Raw genomic sequence first — 22574 nt, forward strand, 5'->3', positions numbered from 1 at the left:
CAAGACGGAAGTCACAGACTTTTTAAATAACCTAATATAAGAAATAACGTCAATTCAGCTACGTTCATTAGAAGTTAGTAAGTCTAGCTCATGCTCAAGGGGAGGGAATCACACAAGGACATGAGTACTAGGAGGCAGGGGTCATTGGGAGCCATCTTAGTGACTGGTTATCACATTATTCTTAACAGCCCAAATGGAAAAAAATAAGTAATTATTAAAGGAAATATAATTTTAAGTGACATTATTCACAAATATAGCATGTGTTAATTTCTATTTATAAAATGGTAAATTTTATTATTAAAATCATATGTATGTAAATACCAGTTGACATTCAGTAAATGTAGTATTTACTCACTTACTTAACATAATGTGGTACGTTTGCTAAATGTTACAATCAACTTTTAAATTTACTTGTTTGTACACTGTATTTTAATAAGTTCAGTTGCTGTCTTCTTTTCTTAAAGTTGTGTAATGAAAGTATAGATTTTGATATAGCCACCACCAAGTTATTTTTAATCTAGAATCCAGAATGGATAGATACTTGATATAATATCAGTAGTTGGTTTTGGCCCACAGGGAGTAGAGCCGTGGTAATGGAGTGTCAGTATGGGCCAAGGAGAAGAGGTTTCCAGTTAAAAAAGATCAGTGAGCAGGAAAGCAGGCCTTGTCACCTCTACAAAGCCACTTGTCCAGCCCGGTAAGCTTTCCTTTTTTATTTTTATTTCTTTCTTATTAAATACTTATTTTTGAATAGCTAATAATCACTTTTTAAAGTTTTAGCAGCCCCCAAAAATATACAGTGAAATCTGACTTTCTTCTTACCCCAGCTCCCTTGTCCCTCTTTAAAGCAGCAACTCTTGCCAGTTTCTTGAATAACCTTCCAAAGTTATTCAGTGTATATGAATGTGTGTGTGTGTGTGTGTGTGTGTGTGTGTGTGTGTGTGTGTGTATTCTCCTTTACTCTCATAAATGTTAAATATCTCAGTAAAGCTTACTAATATTTTCTTTTTTTAAAGTTAGGTAGGCGTGTACCTTCTTTCCTTCTCTAAATTCACATTGATTTATTTTCATTCTGAATGCTTATTGTGATTGTTCACTGTACAGCTATTATGCTTCAGACTAGTTTGAATGTAATGACATATACTACTATACACTTTGCTTTTCTTCATTCCAAATATATCTCAAAGCTGCCATATCGGTATATAAAAGCACATTTTACTTTTAAAATTGAGATATAATTGACATATAACATATTAGTTTCATGGCTCCTTGTTTTTAATAGCCATATAATAGTCTATTTATAGATGAACTAGAGGCCCGGTGCACGAAATTTGTGCATGGGGGTGGGGAGGGGTGTCCCTCAGCCCAGCCTGCACCCTCTCCAATATGGGATCCCTCTCACAATCCAGGACTGCTGGCTCCCAACTGCTAGCCTGCCTGCCTGATTGCCCCTAACTGCTTCTGCCTGCCAGCCTGATCACCCCCTAACCATTCCCCTGCCAGCCTGATCGATGCCTAACTGCTTCCCTGCCGGCCCGATTGCCCCCAACTGCCCTCCCCTGCAGGCCTGTTCACCCCCAACTGCCCTCCCCTGCAGGCCTGGTCACCCCTAACTGCCCTCCCCTGCTGGCATGGTCACCCCCAACTGCCCTCTCCTGCAGGCCTGGTCCCCCCCAACTTCCCTCCCTGCTGGCCTGGTCCCTTCCAACTGCCCTCCCCTGCAGGCCTGGTCCCCCCTGCAACTGCCCTCCCTGCAGGCCTGGTCGCCCCCAACTTCCCTCCCCTGCAGGCCTGGTCCCCCCCAACTCCCCTCCCCTGCAGGCCTGGTTTCTCCCAACTGCCCTCCCCTGCAGGCCTGGTCTCCCCCAACTGCCCTCCCCTGCCGGCCTGGTCGCCCCTAACTGCCCTCCCCTGCAGGCCTGGTCCCCCCCAACTGCCTTTCCCTGCTGGCCCGCTCACCCCTAACTGCCCTCCCCTGCTGGCCTTATCGCCCACAACTACCCTCCCCTGATGGCCATCTTGTAGCGGCCATATTTGACCACATGGGGGTGGCCATCTTATGCAAGGGTGTGAGGGTCAATTTGCATATTACCTCTTTATTATAAAGGCTTTTTCTGTAAGTACTTTCTGAGTATCTACTCTGCCCAGCAACTACATTTGGATGCCATGGGAAGTAGGGAGACTAAAACAGGTATAAGATTTTCCTTAATCATGGAGAACTTAAAATGTTGTTGGAGTAGATCAGCAAACAAAACTTTTAGAGAACATAATAGTATATAGTATGGATTAGCTAACTATCTTCAGAGAGAGAATATAACCATGCAAACACATTAATAGGATAAAAAGTATGGAGAGCCTGGATGCTGAGGTTTAGATTGAATTTGGATAAGTAGAGAGTTAAAGGAAATAAATTGTAGGCTAGGAGGACTATATAAATAAAGATAGGCATGATTGTATATTTGGTATTAGAGGAAGAAGGATGATTTCTTCATTGAGATGATGTAACTTTCATAGGAAAAGCAATTTTATATTTGAGGTAATTGAAAGTAAGATTAGGTAAAAAGTGCCTTAGCTGGCTTGGCTCACTGGATAGAGCAGGCGTCCTCAAACTACGGCCCGAGGGCCACATGCGGGTGTTTTTGCCGTTTTGTTTTTTTACTTCAAAATAAGATATGTGCAGTGTGCATAGGAATTTGTTCATAGTTTTTTTAAACTATAGTCCGGCCCTCCAACGGTCTGAGGGACAGTGAACTGGCCCCCTGTTTAAAAAGTTTGAGGACCCCTGGGATAGAGTGTCAGCCTGCAGACTGAAGGGTCCCAGATTCAATTCCGGTCAAGGGCACATGCCTGGGTTGTGGGCTTGATCCCCAGTAGGGGGTGTGCAGGAGGCAGCTGGTCAATGATTCTCTCTCATCATTAATGTATGTTTCTCTCTCTCTCTCTCTCTCTCTCTCTCTCTCTCTCTCTCTCTCTCTCCCTTCCTCTCTGAAATCAATAAAAATATATAGAAAAAAAAGACTAGGTAAAAAGCTAGAATTATATGGAACACCTTGAATGCAGCTAAGAAATTTTACTTCATTAAAGAGCAGATAGATTCTTTAGTAGAGAGATGCAAATGTGAAGAATTATTGTGGCATTGATGTATCAAGTGGATTTAAGTAATGAAAGCCTGGATGTCCAGAGGCCAGAAGGAGGCTAGTAAAGTAACCCTGGTCTGAGGTTTTTATGGCTTCCAAGAGAATGGAAAGTGGCAAATCCAGAAAAAAAAAAAGCTAATATCCAGAAATATTTAGATATTTTTACTGAAATTATGATTATTGTTAATTTGCTAAGTATTATGAAGCACTGAGAATATAGCATGTCTTTCACATAATCCTCTGAACACTTTCTAGAATAATTGAATTTTTTCTAAATTTTAATGCTTCAAATAAACTTCTGGTTGATAAATTAGGTTTTCTTGAGATTTCAATATAATAAAAAATTCTTTTTTTTCTTATAAAAAGAATTTACATTAAAAAGGTACAAAAGTTTCCTGAATATAGAGTTTCTACAGACCCCAAAATTGATAAGAAAATAATACGAATGGAGCAAGAGAAAGCCTTTAACATGCTAAAGAAGAACTTGGTAGATGCTGGTGGTGTTTTTAGGTATGACATTTATGTGATGTTATTTTATTTTATAAATTAGCAAGAATTCCTTCTGTAAGAGAAATAATAATTATGGTTTCCAGTTATTTTATTAAGAAACGGTTTTTATAAGGTGGATGTCTCACTAATAGTTCCCTACGTATTAAAATGATTTGCCACTGTATAAGCCAGGGGTGGGGAACCTTTTGTCTGCTAAGGGTCATTTGGATATTTATAACATCATTTGCAGGCCATACAAAATTATCAACTTAAGAATTAGCCTGCTAGGGAATTTATATGCATATATGCATAGCCCATGGTTACAGACAATAGAGTGGTGAAAGCTTGGGCGGGGGCGGGGTGGGGTGGAGGGGATCAATGGGGAAGAAACACAAACAAAGGGGACATATGTAATACTTTCAACAATAAAGATACATTTTTAAAAAGAAAAAAAATCAGCCAGATATCATGGCTAAATTTGACCAAACAATTCTGTATACCATATGGAAGTTTTTTTCCAAAATGACAAATACATTTTTAGCAACACATTTCACTATATATTTAGTACTTTGTTTCAGATACTTACTAGGAGCCAAACTTGTAGTTACTTGAATATTTTTTTAACCCATCTTTGATTACTTGTGGCAGCCAGAAATGAATCCTAAGCCCTAAGATTCTGTTTTATATCTTTTATACTAAGGTTTTAAAATTTTTAATTTAATTTAAATTTTTATTAAATTTATTGTGTGACATTGGTTAATACAATTATATAGATTTCAAGTGTAGTTTTCTGTGATATAATATAATGATATGTATATTACACTATGTGCTCACCACCCAAAGTAAAATCATCTTTTGCCCTCATATTTGGTACCCTAAGGTCTTAAATAAGAAGAAATATTAGCTTTCTTTTATGTGTCAGATGAAGAATTTGCAATTGTATAACGGGGTCAAGGGTATGGGTCATAGTTTTTGTATGATCTTTAAAAAAACTTTCAGATGTATGAAAAATAAGTAGACTCAATAATTAGATCCTTCAGTTTGGAGAACATTGCATATAACTTTTACTTAAGTAGGCTCCATTTTATGCAATATCAGTCATTGCAAACGTTTTGTACAAATATATCAATTAAAACAGTATCCTACCAGATCGTTTCATTTTCTTAGCATTTGTTTTGTGCACTGCGCTATTGTACGAGCGACCTTTTAGTCTTATTCATTGGGTAACAGGAGCTGGAATGCTGTACAGGCAGTTTGTTGAGCTCCTGTCAGAGATAATTCTCCCACATAGCTCAGTCTTGTGTCCACTTTTTGGTTGGAAGGATAATAGGTGCAACACAGAGGTTGTAATCTGAGGACAAAATGGTAGACTAATGGGAAAGTACACAATTCAAAAGATGATGTTATAAAAAGTCTCATTATTTTGAGGTGAAATTTACTTAATAGGAGATTTAAAATACCATTTTCATATAAACTTAAATCTTGTACCTTCCTTAACTTTAGGGCCATAGTAAAAAGTCCTTTAAAAAAAAAAGATTTTTATGTAATTGGGTTTAAAGTCTTAGAAAAGTTAAGCAGAGGGCAATGTAAATTTGTATTTAATATGATATAGTAATATATAATTTTTTCATAAAGGATTATTCCTTCTCTTGATAAGTATTAACAGATGTAATTACGATTCTTGCCTTTGTCTAGTAATATAATTTTAAATATTTTCTCTTGTCAGGTGGTATGTACAGTTACCTACACAGCAAGCTCATCAGTATCACGAATTGGAGACTCCCTCCCTCCCTTTGTCACCTTCCCCTTTTCCTGTGTCCTCTCTGGAAGAAGAGGAAACTGCAGTTAGGGATGAGAATTGTACATTACCCTCACGTCTGCATCCTCAAGTAGCACATAAGATTCAAGAATTAGTATCACAAGGAATAGAACAAGTGTATGCAGTAAGAAAACATCTAAGGTATAGTAGAAACAAATTGCTCTATGTTTTTCATTTTTGTTTGTTGCCTTAAGTAATACACTTAATATTATAGAAATTTTCAGTAAATAAGCCATTAGAGTGCTTTCCACAGTGGCTTCACCAATCTTCATTTCCACCAACAGTGCACGAGGGTTCCCTTTTCTCAGCCTACTAACCAACACTTGTTATTTGTTAATTTAGTGATGTTAGCCATTCTTATAGGTGTAAGGTGATATCTTATTGTGGTTTTAATTTGCATTTCTCTGATAATCAATTAGTGACATTGAGCATCTTTTCATTTGTCTGTTGGCCATCAGTATGTCCTCTTTGGAGAAGTATCTATTCAGGTCATTTGTCCATTTTTTATTCGGATTATTTGTGGGGTTTTTTTGATGCTGAGTTTTATAAGTTCTTTATAAATTTTGTCGTTAACCACTAATCAGATGCATTGGCGAATCTGTTCTCCCATTCAGTGAGTTGTCTTTTCATTTTATTGATGGTTACCTTTACTGTGCAAAACATTTTAGTTTGATTTAATCTCATTTGTTTGTTTTTTATTTTTATTTTTCCTTGCCTGAGGGGATAGATCAGAAAAAATAGTGCTATGAGAAAAATCCTAGATTTTACTGCCTATGTTTTCTTGTATGATTTTTATGGTTTTGAGAGTAACATTTAAGTATAGAACCAAAGATTTTAAAACCTGTAGGTCAAGGTACTTATTTTAAGCTATTTGAAATATAAAATATTTTATTACAACAGAAGAATATGGGTAGTTCTTTGTCTAATGAAATTTTATATGTAGCACTCTGGTCTAATTTTATTGATACTCAGGATATAATAATTAACTGTTATTGTCATGTGGCACTTACCATGTGTGTGCCAGGTATTTTGCTATGTACATTACATGCATGAACTCATTTATTCTTACTACTCTAAAATTGGTATATTTATCCTCGTTCTGCAGATGAGAAAATGGAGACTTAGAATGGTTAAATAACTAGCTTAAGCGATAGAGGCAGAACTGCAACTTAGGTCTGAATCTACAGCCTGTACTCTTTGCCATGATTTCTCTATTTGTACTGGTTGTTGTGTAGTCTGATCTGAATAACCTAATGAATACTTTCTAGGATTATTCCTTAATTAATACATTACTTTATTATTTAGCAGATTTCTTAGGCATTTTATATTTATTTTCACTGAGGTATTGTTAAGACTATAACCAGAACCTGGTAAAGCCATCCACTATTTTTTAAAAAAATTTAATAAATCTTTATTGTTCAGATTATTACAGTTGTTCCTCTTCCCCCCCCCCCCCCATAGCTCCCCTCCACCCGGTTCCCACCCCCTCTGCTTTTACTTCCCCCCCCGCACTGTCCTCATCCATAGGTGTACGATTTTTGTCCAGTCTCTTCCTGCACCCCCACACCCCGTTCCCCCCCAAGAATTGTCAGTCCACTCCCTTTCTATGCCCCTGATTCTATTATATTCACCAGTTTATTCTGTTCATCAGATTTTTTTATTCACTTGATTTTTAGATTCACTTGTTGATAGATATGTATTTATTGTTCATAATTTTTATCTTCACCTTTTTCTTCTTCCTCTTCTTAAAGAATACCTTTCAGCATTTCATATAATACTGGTCTGGTGGTGATGAACTCCTTTAGCTTTTTCTTATCTGTGAAGCTCTTTATCTGACCTTCAATTCTGAATGATAACTTTGCTGGGTAGAGTAATCTTGGTTGTAGGTTCTTGCTATTCATCACTTTGAATATTTCTTGCCACTCCCATCTGGCCTGCATAGTTTCTGTTGAGAAATCAGCTGACAATTGTATGGGTACTCCCTTGTAGGTAACTAACTGTTTTTCTCTTGCTGCTTGTAAGATTCTCTCTTTGTCTTTTGCCCTTGGCATTTTAATTATGATGTGTCTTGGTGTGGTCTTCTTTGGATTCCTTTTGTTTGGGGTTCTGTGCGCTTCCTGGACTTGTAAGTCTATTTCTTTCACCAGGTGGGGGAAGTTTTTGGTCATTATTTCTTCAAATAGGTTTTCAGTATCTTGCTCTCTCTCTTCTTCTGGCACCCCCATAATTCAGATGTTGGCACGCTTGAAGTTGTCCCAGAGGCTTCTTACACTATCTTCATATTTTTGGATTCTTTTTTCTTTTTGCTTTTCCAGTTGAGAGTTTTTTGCTTCTTTGTATTTCAAATCTTTGACTTGATTCTTGCAATCCTCTAGTCTGCTGTTAGATCTCTGTATAATATTTTTTATTGCAGTCAGTGTATGCTTAATTTCTAGTTGGTCCTTTTTCATATCCTCGAGGGTCTCACTAAATTTATCGGCCTTTTCTAGAAAATTCTTGAAAAACCTTATAACCGTGGTTTTGAACTCTATATCCAGTCGTTTGCTTTCCTCCATTTCTTTCATTTGTGATCTCTTTCTTTGTCTCCGCATTTTGGCTGCTTCCCTGAGTTGATAGAGTGGCTTTGTGTGCTAGGTGTCCTATAGGGCCCAGTGGCTCAGCCTCCCCAGTTACCTGAGGTGGACACTCTTGGTGCACCTCTTTGTGGGCTGTGTGCACAGTCTAGTTGTAGTTAAGCCTTGATTGTTGTTGGTATCACTGGGAGGAATTGACCTCCAAGCCAGTTGGCTATGAGGATCAGCTGTGTCTACGCTGGAAGAACTTCTGTGCTGGAGACACCCTTATGGGAGAAGACTTGCAAAAGCCTCTGTGCTCAGCTTGGATGGGGCGGAGTCTCAGGGCGGAGCAGACAGCAATGGTTTCCCGTCAGCCCTGTCCTAAGAGGCCCCTGGGTCTCAGTCCTGCGGTAATCACTGCTAGCACCTCTGAGAGAAAGCCGCCCTCGAGTTCCGCCCGCTGCCACACAGTCCAGTTTCTCCCCGAATGAGTCTGGGTCCCCAGAGTCTCACCCAGAACTGGAGTTCAGTGCTGTCGGGAGCTTTTGTCTCCCTCCTGCTTGAGAAAGCCAGCCGCGCACTCAGTTGCCCGCCCTCTCCGCGCACGCACGCCTCGGTACCTCTGCCTTCCGCAGTTCCTCTGAGTCTCAGTGTGCTTTTCTCTTTCCTGACAGTCCAGTTTCACCCCGAATGGGTCTGGGTCCCCCGAGTCTCACCCGGACCTGGAGTTCAGTGCAGTCAGGAGCTTTTCTCGCCCTCCCGCTTGAGAAAGCCAGCCGTGCACTCAGTTGCCAGTCCCCTCCGCGCGCACGTCTCAGTACCTCTGCCTCCTGCAGTTCCTCTGAGTCTCAGTGTGCTTTTCTCTTTCCTTCTAGTTGTAGAATTTCCACTCAGCTAGCCTTCCTGTGGTTCTGGATGATGTCCGTTTTGTCTTTTAGTTATAGTTTTGAAATTGTTGTGTGAGGCAGCAGTTTAGGTGTTTACCTATGTCGCCATCTTGGTTTTCAAGCCATTCACTATTTACTAAACCTGAATTTTAGAAAAGAGGTATAATACAGCTCTGTGATATGGTCTACCAAATATAATGCACAAAATTTTATATATTAATTTCTTTTATGTATCTATTTTTATATAATTATATGGCAATACTTCCTTCTATTTCTATCTTCTGTTTTGTCTACATGTAAAATGCAAGCAGATCATATTTTATATGATATTAATTGATGCCTTTTAGAAGCAACATAACATGATATTTATGCAAATAATCTGAGTGAGAGCTCAAGCTCTCTTACTTACTAGGTAAGTGTATAATTTGGGGCAGATTACTTAGCTTCTGCAACCTATCAGTTTCCTTATCCATAAAGTGGGAATGCTAATTGTACCTACCTCAAAGGGTTATATTAAGGGTTTGAGGAGATACTTGATGTGAAGTGTTCAGTGCAGTGTCTGACCTAGGAGGCATTCAGAAACATCCTTAATTGAAAATAGTGATTCCTTTAAATTCATAAAAATATGAAGCTCACTCTAAGATATACAGTTGTTTAACCATTGTAAATGTTACATTTCTTTAATTGCATGAATTCTATGATTTAAGGTAGGGAAATGAAAGTGGAAAAAGTTAAACTACTTATAAAGCTTTATATTAGTTTATGCTAAAAAGAGAACCTTCTCTCATGTGATCTAAAGTAAATCACTAGATTGTTTATGTTTTATTCCATTTTATATTATCTACAGAAAATTTGTGGAAAGAGAACTGTTCAAATCTGATGAGGTACCTGAAAGACATAATTTATCCTTTTTTCCAACTGTAAATGATATAAAAAATCACATCCATGAAGTACAGAAATCCTTGAGAAATGGAGATAATGTATATAACTCAGAGATTATTCCAGCAACGGTATGATTACAACTGTAATTCCTTGTTTTATTACATAATCTTTCTCAGCTTCCATTACTATTTGGACTAATAGGGATGATTGCAATTAGGCCATGTAAATAACTATGATATAAGGAAAAAATAGGGGTATTTTTCTTAAAATGTAAATACTGTGAACTCTTTTTTTTTTAAAATATATTTTATTGATTTTTTACAGAGAGGAAGGGATAGAGAGCTAGAAACATCGATGAGAGAGAAACATCGACCAGCTGCCTCCTGCACACCCCGCACCGGGAATGTGCCCACAGCCAATGTATATGCCCTTGACCGGAATCGAACCTGGGACCCTTCAGTCCGCAGACCGACGCTCCATCCACTGAGCCAAACCGGTTTCGGCTAAATACTGTGAACTCTTAAATGATGATTTAACTAAATCTGTTTATTATTCTCACAAGAAGAAAAACTAGTGAATTTCCAACTCTGACTATAATAATAGTAATAGTAATCTTTATTTAAAAATCAACATAGTTTATCTCTATAAAAAGTATACCTTATTCATTTAACAGACATTTATTGATTACATGCTATGTATATTTTCCCCTCTTTAAGTAGATGGGTAAATTTAAATAGAATAGTTCAGATTAGAATAAACAAAGTAATAATGTTAGTTCTATATTCCACCTATGGATATTAATGTTACCTCATACTGTGATAATTTCCCTCTGAATATTGGTAATTTCTATGAAAATTTTTCCTGCTCTGAAGAGATTAATATAATTACCCAGAAACTAGTCATTGAAATGCAGGTAGTGACTATGGCATTAAAATATCAGCAACAATATCCTTTGTTCTCCACATTTTTACTATCCAAATTTAGTAACTGAATAGATTAATAGATTTAGATTTTTTTTTAAGCTAGAGCTACTAGTCTTTGATATTCAAAACTCTTAATTATTCTCTATCCCAAATTCAGGAATGAAAACAGATTTGGTTAGCATTGGTCCTTGCTACCTACACTTGCTAACCAAAGTCTTGCTATCTGAACTTGGGAAGCTAATGCATTTAGTTAGTAAAGTATACTTGTGCTTTGAGAATATAAACAAGTGAAGAGAACAATTACAGAATAAAACATAATTATACTGTGACGAAATATGACAGTTGTATTGCTGTTTTAAAATATTTTTTAATATTCTACTGAAGTGAATGTTCCCCTTTTTTAGCTTCAGTGGACTACAGACAGTGGGAATATTCTCAGAGAGACTGTGACAGTTACATTTGCAGAAGGTAGGTTATCTTAATACCTTTAAAGTATAAGATCAAACAATGTTAAAACTGGAAGACATTTAAGATAGTATCTCATTTAATAATCAAATTTAATGGATAAGGAAATCATAGCCAAAGAGAAAGGAGTAACTACGTTAGGACTTGTCAAAATAATTCCAGCTATTTAAATTTCCTCTTATAATCAGCTCTTACGCTTCTTTATGATTGAAATTTGAGTCTGATTGCATCACAGTTTACTGTAAAGTTAGGTTAATTCCAGTACCAATAACCCTAAGATACTCTGATCAGGAAACCATTATCTCTTTTGATTTTTCTCGTATGTTCTAACTCCTATGTTCTCTCAATAGCCCAAACTTATTTCAACCCTTTTGTTCTCTCTTTTGGAAATGTATTTTCTCTTCTTCTGCATGGCAAACTCCACTTACTTCTCAAATAACAATCCCTTTGGCTGTAAGTGCTTTCTTAACTTCACCCCTTGTACAAAGTTAGCTATTTACTCTTTTGTATTTACCTCTTCATTTAACATGGTATCCTTTTGTTTACACATCTTTATCTTTCATTATGATTTGAGCTCATCAGGGTTGCAAGGATTGTATTTTATTCAAATTAATATACCTAGTTCATAGCATGATGCCTGCTAAAAACTTAACACCTAAAAAATGCTTTAGAATAAATTTATGAATAACGATATACAATACAATTATTTCTTTATTCTTTGGCATATTAACCTTTGAGTCACTGACTACAGATAACTTTCAAATTCTTTAGCATTATTCATTTGTTCTGTGCATATTTCACTCAAGGTGATAAATGACGGGCCTAGTGAAGAACAAGTAAGTTTCTTTCTTAATTTAATTGAAAGTTTAGCAAGAGAAAAAGACACTAAACAAATATCTTCTAATTAATCACTATTAGGGAAAGTGCCATGAGAGAGTTTTGCAAAATTGTGTGGCAATAGTGATAGAGACATATAACAGTCCAGGGCAGGGGTCCTCAAACTTTTTAAACGGGGCCAGTTCACTGTCCCTCAGAGAGAAGGAGGGGAGTCGGAGAGTGCGGCGCACATTCCACACATGCGCACTGCGGGCCCGGGACGAGTCGGCTGCTAAGCAGGACAGGCAGCGGCGGCAAAAACACCCGGCGGGCCGGATAAATGTCCTCGGCGGGCCGCATGTGTCCCGCAGGCCGTAGTTTGAGGACCCCTGGTCCAGGGAGTAGGGAAGTGACACTTGAGAAACTGACTTTTAGACTAAGAACTGAAGAATAAATAGGAATTTGCCCATCAAAGGAATAGCATGTTCGAAGGCTAAGCAAGAAAGAGCTTGTCATATTCAAGGAATTAAGGGAGTTAGTGTGGTTTTCAGCATAGACAATGCTTGGAGATAAAACTGGATAAGCAAAACAGGTCTAGGAGGCTCAGCTGTGCCTTTGAAAGATGATGGTGGTTTAACAGTGGTGGCATTTATATTTGAGGTGGACAGATTTAAGAGTTATTTTAAAACTAGAACTAAATGCCTTGGTTATCAACTGAATAGGTGCCGGAGGGAAAAGAGTGGGAATAATCTAGAATGATTCCTGAGTTTCTTCCATGAGCAACTGACTAATAGTGGCATTTTCTGAGCTCAGTAACACTGGCATAAGAATAGGTATTGGTGGCCACAGGGGAGAGTAAAAAAGATCATGAGATCAGGTTTGGAAAGCTTTTGTATCAGAGCCCTTTCAGTAGAGTGGATTGGGTGGAAGCCATATGGGGGTGGATGAAGGGTGAATGGCAGATGAAGAAATAGAGACAATGTGGACTACTTTTTCAAGAAGTTTGCTATGAAGAGGTTATGGGTTGAGGGAAGGCCTTTTAAGACAGGAGAGATCAGATGAAATAGATGAATATGAAGGTATTTAATAGCTTTGGTGATGGGAGGTTGAAGAAATTTCTGTCTGATAGCTTTTCTTTTCTCTTTAAAGTAAGAGTGCTAAAAATGAGAGAAGATCTCAGGAAGGTTGGCCAAGATTTTAGGAAAATGGAGATTAGATATCATTCCTAATACAGAGTAAGAGAAACATTGTAAGGTTGCCAGATCTAGGTGACCGTCAGGTTGATGTTGATGGTCATGAATTGGTATTGGTAGTAGTAGTGAGTTTCTTCTTCAGTGGCATTTGGCTTCACATGTACAGGCAGTAGAAGCCATTTTCATCCAGAGTTAGGATTTTACCATGTGGGTATGACCCAAGGACAGAGAGGCAAGGGAGTTTAGGATATTTCCAAGAGTGTGACTAAAATTATAAATCCAGCATGATAAGCTGGATGGGGAAATAATTTAATTAAGGAAGAGGTTGATCTGAAGAAAACTGAGGAATCACTTGACTGGAGGTTCACATGAGGTTGAAGAACAATTTGTAATGGAGTACCTGAGCAAAAATACCAGGGAGGATAAGAAGTTGTGATCAGAGAATGGGATGTTTGAATTAGAGATTCCAGGGCATGACCATAGTAGTCATAGCAGAATGAAGTAGAAGGACAATTAGAAATGAAGAAGGCAAGAAATGTGAGAATCCTGTTTAATCCTCTCAATAGTCCTTTGAGGAAGATTCTCTTATTATCCTCCTTTTACAGATGAAGAAACTGAAGTTTAGAAACTGGGTTAAATAGCATGTTGAAGGTTACAGAAAAAAGCCATCCTTGTCTGACACCAGTGCCATTTATGAAAGCAATAAATGGTTGTTGGTAATCGGTTTTTGATTGATTTAAAAAGATGAATATACTTGGGTTAACATAATTACACGAGAAGGAATCAAATTCCCTAAGGACAATTTACTTTACAAATTGAAATATTGAGAAAACATTTGTACTTGTATTTGTTCCTTAATGAATTATTGAAAGAAATTTAATACTGTTATTATTGAGAACCTGCTTTATACCAGGCATTATCCTAGGGCTACCAAAGATGAATTAAGTTTGGTCCGTGTAATTGAGAGGTTCAATAGTTTTCTCAGATTTAGAGAAGTTTAGGTGTGATCCAGAATCATGGCATGGAAAATGGACTTGATTAAATTTACGGATTAGAGTCTTTCAAGGGAAAAAAATATCATTTCTTTTTCCATCCTAGAGATACTGAATTAAATTTAATAGAGGTTGAACCTAGGAATTTATATATTTTTAAAGTTCCCTTAGTGATTCTGATAATCTACCAAGTTCTGGAAATAGTGGACTAGATAACTTCTTAAAATCCTTTTCAAACCTTTGACCTTATTTCTTATAGTTAAGGTTGTAATTAAGTCTAGTATCCTAGAAGCCATACATTTCTTTTCTTTTAATAGTTTATTTTTTATATAATTTAGGAAATTCACCAGAAGAATCATCTACCACCAAAGTGGGAACAAATCAGACAAAGGGTTCTTTGTCTCCAGAATCAGCCCATTTGCTCTCCTCCTCACTTTCTTCATTTCAGCCAAAAATATTTACACAACTACAGGTAGAAATTCAGTAAAATAGTCAAATTTGAGACCTTTTTCTTCTTTCTTCAACCTCCTCTGCCTCCTCTTCCTCCTCCTCCTTTTTACAGATTTGTTATAGAATTATAATCATGATCAAAGATGTTTTCATTGTTAATTTCCTGACTTTTTTGTATCTTGATTTAAAATTATAATTTAAACAATATGTTTTGAAAAAGTTTGAGTGGACTATGCATGCAATAAAATTTAGTTTTCCTACTTTTCCTTTGGTTCTTATTTCTGTCCTCACTTAATATTTGTTTACAACTGTACTCTTATATTTTATTCCAATTTTGTGTCAAAAGAATAATATAGCTTATGAGAGTTTTTATATAGTAAATTCAAACATTTTGATGTAACTCTTTGATTTAAAAGGGTTTACAGTTGCAACCAAGATTCACTTCTCCTGATGGATCACCGGCTCTGATATCAGTAAATGATCACCTCTCCTCTGGTCCTTCAAGACTTCTGGATTCAATTCGAAGTACTGTAATGAATAATAATTCTCTACAGCGTGGTCAAAGTCATAGCCTTCAAACAGATACATGCCTTACCCCAAACGGTAGTATTGCCTCTACCATGGATAACCTTCAAGGACCAGATCAAAATTTGGCTGCAGTGGATCAGCTGGTGGATGCTGGAGATGCTGAGGATACAGAGAATCTGGAAGGAAGTGTTCATCGGTTTCTGTTGGGAAATATACAGACCATTCCAATACAAATTATAGACAGCCACTCACCTCTTAGTAAGTTAAAACCATCTTAAGATTTTTAAAAACACTTTATGAACTATCGTCACTATACTACAGAAAAAAAAAACTATCATTTCTACTCAGTGGGTTTATAATATATAAATAAATCAGCTAAAGCTATGAGAAAAAGGGAAAACATTTTATGAGCCTATGTTTTAATAACTTATAAACTTTTAATTGTTTTCTCTGCTGTAATTATTCATTAATTACCTATCTTTACATGGAAAATCTGTGAGATGTCAGAGCAGGAAGATCATTTTAGAATTCATGAAAAAAAATTAAACTTTAAAGGGAAAACTATTTAGTGAAAAGGTTATTATAGAAAAGTTAATATGCACATAATGAAAATGGAATGAAGTGGGCAGATATAAAGATTTAAAGGAAAATTTTGAGTTATATATTTAAATGTTGAGTTCTGTGGAATTTGCAAGGGGACTTGGGTATAATATATGACTTCGTTAACTTCACTTTGTAATGAGCCCAGTCAAAATAGTAATAAACTGTTAACTCCTACTTGACCTATGTCACTTCTTTTTCCACTAATTGTTCTGGATTGGGCAGTTTAGTGGGAAAGGATTTGCAGTTTGCTTTGAAGAGCAAAATCTTCATAGAAATTATCCTTAGAACATATATTTTCCCTACATTTTTAATCATCATCCTTCTGGGTAAGGAAAAGTGTGAAATAGTTCCTTCCAGAAAGTAATTATTGTCTTTTAAATTTATTAGAAATATTACATTTTTGGGGGGTTAATCCTCACCCGAGGATATTTTTCCATTGATCTTTTAGAGAGAATGGAAGAGAGAGGGAAAGACTGAGAAAAACATCGATGTGAGAGAAACACATCGATTGGTTGCCTCCTGCATGCACCCCAACCAAGGCCCAGGCCAGGGAGGAGCCTGCAACCAAGGTATGTGCCCTTGACAGAATCCAACCTGGGACCGTTTGGTCCGCAGGCCAATGCTCTATCCACTGAGCCAAATCAACTAGGGCTGAAGTATTGCTTTTAAGAAAATGTATCCAGAGGGCTGTGACAGTTATCACTACCGAGAAACTTTAGTAGAAGAGGGGAAAGGAATATATTTAATTAATCCTCACAATAACTCCATAATGGTGTTCCATTCTACAGATGGGGAAACGAAGGCTCAAAGAGGCTAAGTAATTGCCTAAGATCACATCAACTACGTGGCAAAGAAGGAATTTAAACTCAGAGCTAACTGGCCCCAAAGCTTTTCCATTCTAACATGCTTCCTCCCTCTGTATTGTGCCAAAATATTTCTGGAGACCCCCTGTAAATCTGAACTTGCATGATTTATCAAGTTAGCTCATGATCGCCAGGCACTACTTCACCAGAGTACTTATTCCCCGGGTCATTTAAATTCAGCCTCTACTGGTTTTCTCTGTGGCTTGGACTAAACTCCCACACACCCATGTGACATGCATTAGGTGTGTTCAACACACTTCTCAGCAAATATGGCCCCTTTAACCTCACTTCCCTATAGCAACTAAAAAACTGATATTCCTGAGAAAGAGAGAGAAAGATTTTATCATAGATATTCCAACTGCCAGTACACAGTAATGTTTCTGGTGTGCTATATTTAGATTAATTTGGTCGTAAATTATTTGAAATTAGAATGGTAAGTGCATTCTGAAATATTTTATTTTTTAAATATATGTTTATTGATTTCAGAGAGTAAGGGAGAGGGAGAGAGAATCACTGACCGGCTGCCTCCTGGACACCCCCTACTGGGGATTAAGCCCGCAACCTGGGCATGTGCCCTTGACTGGAATTGAACCTGGGACCCTTCAGCCCACAGGTTGATGCTTTAGCCACCGAGCCACACCAGCCAGGGCTATTCTGAAATATTTTAGATCAGCAAACACATAGCTCATGCAGAGCTATTTTAAGTTGTATTTTTTCCAAAGTACTTATATAATGAAGTTTCTTTAGAGAGGGAACATTTTCTTAATATATGACCACATGTGGAAACCATATGGGAATTGTAACACTTCAGTGAATTTGTGATACATATGCCTGCTGTTTGCAAAACAAGTTATTTTGAAATAATGGGAGGCTTCTTAACTTTTAGTCACACATGCTTTTACAGTTATGTTTAAACTAGAGGCCCAGTGCATGATTGAATCATGCACGTGTAGGGTCCCCTACACGCTTTCACTTTTGATCACGGGGGAGCTGAGTGCCTGTCCGTTGGTGCCTGAGCGGACAGGCACCCAGCTCCCACGCTTTTGTGTTCGATCGCAGGGGAGCTAGGTATCTGTCCGCTGGTGCACCAGGCCTTTCAGTAGCCTCTGGTGCGGCGAAGGCTTCTGAAAGGCCTGGTGCCTGAGCGGACAGGCACCCAGCTCCCACGCTTTTGCTTTTGATCGCTGGTGCACCAGGCCTTTCAGAAGCCTCCAGTGTAGCGGAGGCTTCTGAAAGGCCTGGTGCCTGAGCGGACAGGCACCCAGCTCCCCCGCTTTTGATGGTCTGCGGTGGGACGTGAGCTCGCTGCCCCAGAGGCCCCTTCTGTGCCGCAGCACAGCCATGGCGCAGACGCTGAGCTCGAGCCGCCGCTGGCCGATGCGAGCTCAGCGTCCCGCCGGCCCAATTGGCCACCCTGGCCCCCCCGAGTCCTGCCCCCCCGCGCCTCCTGGCCAATCGCGGGCATAGCGAAGGTACAGTCAATTAGCATATTTGTCTATTATTAGGTAGGATATTAGTTATTCCTTATAATTTTATCACATTATGGACTACCTTTTTGTCAAAGTATCTTTAGAGGAGAATAACTTTATAGATTTCTTGTCTCTTCTTTTTTTCATTACTTGAAGCATACTGAAGGAATGTAACATGAATGGCTTTTAAGATGTCAGAAGCACTAAATTCTCAAATATACCAACTGCTTTTCTAAGTTACCTATTTTTTCCAAACTATTGTTTTATGCTTTGCTTCTAATTTATACAATTCTAAAGATCCCTGTGTTATAAATTATATTAACCTTTAGGGTTTTTCTTTTATTTTTGGCTTTAAAGTTGAAGAAAATCCAGAAGGTACCATTTCCGTGAACCAAGTTAAACAGGAACCCAAAGAACCAGCATTGTCTATGGAAGCAAAAAAAAATTTGGACTGCAAGAAATTATCTGCTACATAAATTGTTGAAGCTTTTCAGAACTGTACAACTCTGGTGACTTCTGATGTCATAGAAAAGAAGGTGAATATTGTCAAACCTCAGCAATGTGATAAGTGGACTGAAGACTGGTTTGATGAGCAGCCTTTTATTTAAAACTGATATTTGTTGCCAATTCCATATTTTTACTTTAAGAGATATTTTACACCTCTTATTTTGTATAATTTTTATGCTTTCTGGGTATCTGATAAGACCAGTATTTCAAAGGTTATCTGAACTTATCCATGGTAACATAGCCTGAACACAAATAGTTATCTAACTTATTCTCTGGAAATACCTAATTTTGGCTCTTAAAAAATGAAATAGAACAAAAAACTGTGTGTGTATGCATGCACGCCCGAGCGCGTGTGATGCTTTTTAAAATTTCTAAAAATTTATTTCCTCTTTAAAGTTGTGAAGAAATGTTTTAAATTGGCAGACAGGTGAGAGAAGATTTGTAGTCTCTCATTTGGAAAAATAAACAATAGATTTTACTTCATAACATGAAGCCCAGCACTCACATCTGTGAAAACTGTGTATAGTTGCATTTTAGCATCTTTCATTCTGATTTTTATACTTGTAACTACAAACCAATAGCACACTAATGGTAATCTAGTAGAAATTTATAGGATCTTGGTAAGTACTGAGAATTTTAACTTGAATTAATCAGATAAGCAACAAATTAATGTATATTACATGGATTTTTGCAGTATTGTAATACAACTCTACCTATGGGTAGAAAAATATAGAAATGGAAAGAATTCTGAAAGAATAATAGAATTCCATGGTATTTACAGATAATTTGGGGAACTCTTTTTATATCGGCAGAGGATTCCTTCCTATTTTATATTGAAGATTGAGCTCTGGTTAGGAAAGAATTTGAGTTGTATTTATTTTTTTATGCCAGAGTTTTTACTGAATTGATGTTATTAGAATTTATAGTACTGAAAGGTAAATATTTATAGTTTAAAATTTAGTTTATATTAAAACTGAAACAACAGATCTGTTATATATTTGCTTGTTGAGTAAGTATATTTACTTCAAATATTCAATATAAGCTTCTGTTTTCTGGAAGGTCAATTATAACTATCAAGAAATCAACTTAAAGGCATTTTTTTCCTTCAGAGACCATCTGTGGATATATTTAAAAGTAAGATTTTCATATGGATTTTAATGTTGAACACTTAAAGCATGTGCAATATAATATGGAATTTAACCATAATACTTTACATGAATATGAGTTTTCTTTCCTTTTCTAAGTCTAATCTCCCATTCTTTTTTTTTAAAAAACATATTTTATTGATTTTTCACAGAGAGGAAGGGAGAGGGATAGAGAGTTAGAAACATCGACGAGAAAGAAACATTGATCAGCTGCCTCCTGCACACCCCCCACTGGGGATGTGCCTGCAACCAAGGTACAAACCCTGGACCGGAATCGAACCTGGAACCCTTCAGTCCGCAGGCTGATGCTCTATTTACTGAGCCAAAGTAGTTAGGGCTCCAATCTCCCATTCTTAATTCACTTTAATAGTTTCAGGTTCACAACATGTACATGTAAAGCACTGTTATATTAGAAGTGGGTGGAATTTTAAAATTCCTTGCTCTTTAGATTTATATCCTATTTAATATAAAATTTATTATTTAAACCCCTATTTAATGCAAAGTTAATATTCAATTACATATATGGTTTTTAATAAGACTTGCTTATCAGTTTCCTAGTAAATGAAAATATTTGATACCAGCATTTATAGAGTTAGGCTGCCAAATCTGTTATGTTATGTTAAGTTAAACACAACTGTTAGTTACCTCAAACCCAGATTTCTCTTAGTCTGCGTGTACTAAGGGAATAAGTCCAAATTAATTTATAGTTTAGTGTTCCATTGTAGGTAATGTTCTTTTCATTTGTTATTTCTACTTTTTATGGAATGTTTTTGCAATATTTTATGTAATCTTCACCTTTCATTAATGATAATAATTTATTAAATATTTTACCAATTAAACTATATTTCTTTGGAAACATTCCTTTATTTTTTGATGTTGAGTTGCTAAGGAGAAATGCTTGTTAAGATAAAAACTGTAGTCAGTTATGGATGAGGATGAGAGATGTCCAAGGATTCAGACTTAATCAAGAACAAAACATAGTTTAGAAATATTTCTCTCACTTCATTCTCTGTGAATGTCTCTTCTTTTAAAAAAAAATTGTTATTGATTTCAGAGAGGAAGGGGGAGGGAGAGAGAGACAGAAACATCAATGATGAGAGAAAATCATTGATCGGCTGCCTCCTGCATGCCCCCTACTGGGGATCAAGCCCGCAACCCAGGCATGTGCCCTGACCTGGAATCGAACTGTGACCTCCTGGTTCATAGGTGGATGCTCAACTACTGAGCCATGCCGGCCGGGTTGAGAGTGTCTCTTCTGATACCGTTTTTTTTCTCTTTTATTATGAGGATAGAAAGTTACTGTGCATCCTCCCCACAAACAAAAAACAAAAGAAAAGTGGATGAAGGAAGTTTAAATTCCTAATTATATACTCTTTTGGTTTTTAGGTAGAAACTGGAACTATCAATATTTTCATGTAAGTATTTCAATGAGTAGCTCTTTAAAAATGGTTTTTAAATTAGTTTTAAAAAGTTCATTTGTCCTCTAAATGCATATTCAGTCACCATATATCAGTATTGTATTTTAAAGGTGCTTAGTATCACTTTTTTAAAAGTATGTTTACATATTTTTAAATATTCACTTATCTTTTAAACGTGCAGGGTGTTGAATACAAGTGCATAAAATTTTCCGTATCTTTATTTGGCATTCTCCTAACAGCTCTACAGCAAAGTTGGACAAATGCTCTTTTGTGTCATGTATCACAAGGTCCAATATCTGTAGTAGTAAGTTGGACATTCAGAATAAGTGCTTAGAAATTTATAATTATAGATGAGCTTGTTTCTTCATTGTAGTTTTTATGTTCCAAGTCTCCAAGTGAACTTTATATATACTACAATGAATTATAGATAAACACAGGTATGGTGGGCATTTTCCTAAATACTGATTTTCTATGTAAGCAGTTAACATACTTAAAAGAAAAAACGTGTATGCTTATACCAGGTAAATATTTTCTAAAAGTTACAAAAGTGATGGAAATCAGATTTTGGGGTCTGGTCCTGCATTAAAGTTTCTAATTTTGAAGTTCATCAGCTTGTATTTCATCTTTATATTCTGTCAAAGTACATACTTAATCATGTGAGTATGAGAAAGATGTCATATAATTTGTACCAGGATTTTTAAAAAACTTTTAAAAGTGTGTGTATATATATGTATATAGTAACTTAATGTATAGTGTCCTTGTTATAATGTAATTTTTTCATTAAAATGCTGTGCTTTTTTTCTTAAACTTGTTAGTTTTCATTTTATACTTTGGGGATAATGGTGGTTTTGTTCATTTTGAAGATGCTGAATAAATACTTTAATATCTGAGAATTCTGGTAGTAGATTTATGTTCAATTTGGAATCTGAAAGTTTTTAAGCATAACTACCAGTAATAACTGTTATCATTACATTTGGGGATATATATATATACATTTAGTACTTTCAGCTCAGCCAACCATCAACATTTTAAAACTGCAAAGTAAGGCATTAGTAATTCTTTCCCCCCACATTTTGGTATCACTTTTTTAAAAGTATGAGTGAAATTTTCAAGTATAGCATTATATTTTTTGAGTAATGACAGAGTATGCTATTTAAAAATGAAGCAGCATTAATTTTTCCCTCTTTGCTTTTATCCCCCCCCATAATTCCACTCTGCCTATTTTTCAGGATGGGGTTGTGGCCAGCCTGCAAATGGCCCTAAGCCCCTCGCCTAGGGCAGCCATGCCCCCCACAAGGACCCTCATCCCTATGGGGGCTTGCAGCCTGCAAAATGTGCTCAGCCCCTCGCCCAGCCCCTCGCCCAGCCCCTCGCCCAGGGTGGCCACACCCCCCACAGGGACCCTCACCCCGATGGGCGTGTGGTCAGCCTGA

At 37.0% G+C, this 22574-nt stretch overlaps 1 protein-coding gene across 10 annotated transcripts in view; it reads left to right on the forward strand.

Moving 5' to 3' along the window:
* Nucleotides 1-21971, forward strand: part of CARF (calcium responsive transcription factor) — a 41834-nt gene extending 19863 nt beyond the window's left edge. For 5 of the 10 annotated variants that reach the window (XM_079782999.1, XM_079782997.1, XM_079783001.1 and 2 more), the window contains 8 exons: nucleotides 577-697; nucleotides 3504-3647; nucleotides 5353-5586; nucleotides 9735-9897; nucleotides 11097-11160; nucleotides 14497-14630; nucleotides 15025-15394; nucleotides 18429-21971. In XM_079782999.1, coding sequence (XP_079639125.1) covers nucleotides 577-697; nucleotides 3504-3647; nucleotides 5353-5586; nucleotides 9735-9897; nucleotides 11097-11160; nucleotides 14497-14630; nucleotides 15025-15394; nucleotides 18429-18547 — 1349 coding nt within the window. In that variant the 3' untranslated portion in view covers nucleotides 18548-21971. Of the gene's footprint in view, nucleotides 1-576; nucleotides 698-3503; nucleotides 3648-5352; nucleotides 5587-9734; nucleotides 9898-11096; nucleotides 11161-14496; nucleotides 14631-15024; nucleotides 15395-18400 lie in introns of all 10 variants that reach the window. The other 5 variants (XR_013814125.1, XR_013814123.1, XR_013814124.1 and 2 more) reach the window with 5 other exon arrangements.
* Nucleotides 21972-22574: the final 603 nt, after the last annotated feature.

The sequence above is a fragment of the Cnephaeus nilssonii genome, assembly GCF_951640355.1.
Source record: "Cnephaeus nilssonii genome assembly, chromosome: 10".
Taxonomy (NCBI): domain Eukaryota; kingdom Metazoa; phylum Chordata; class Mammalia; order Chiroptera; family Vespertilionidae; genus Cnephaeus; species Cnephaeus nilssonii.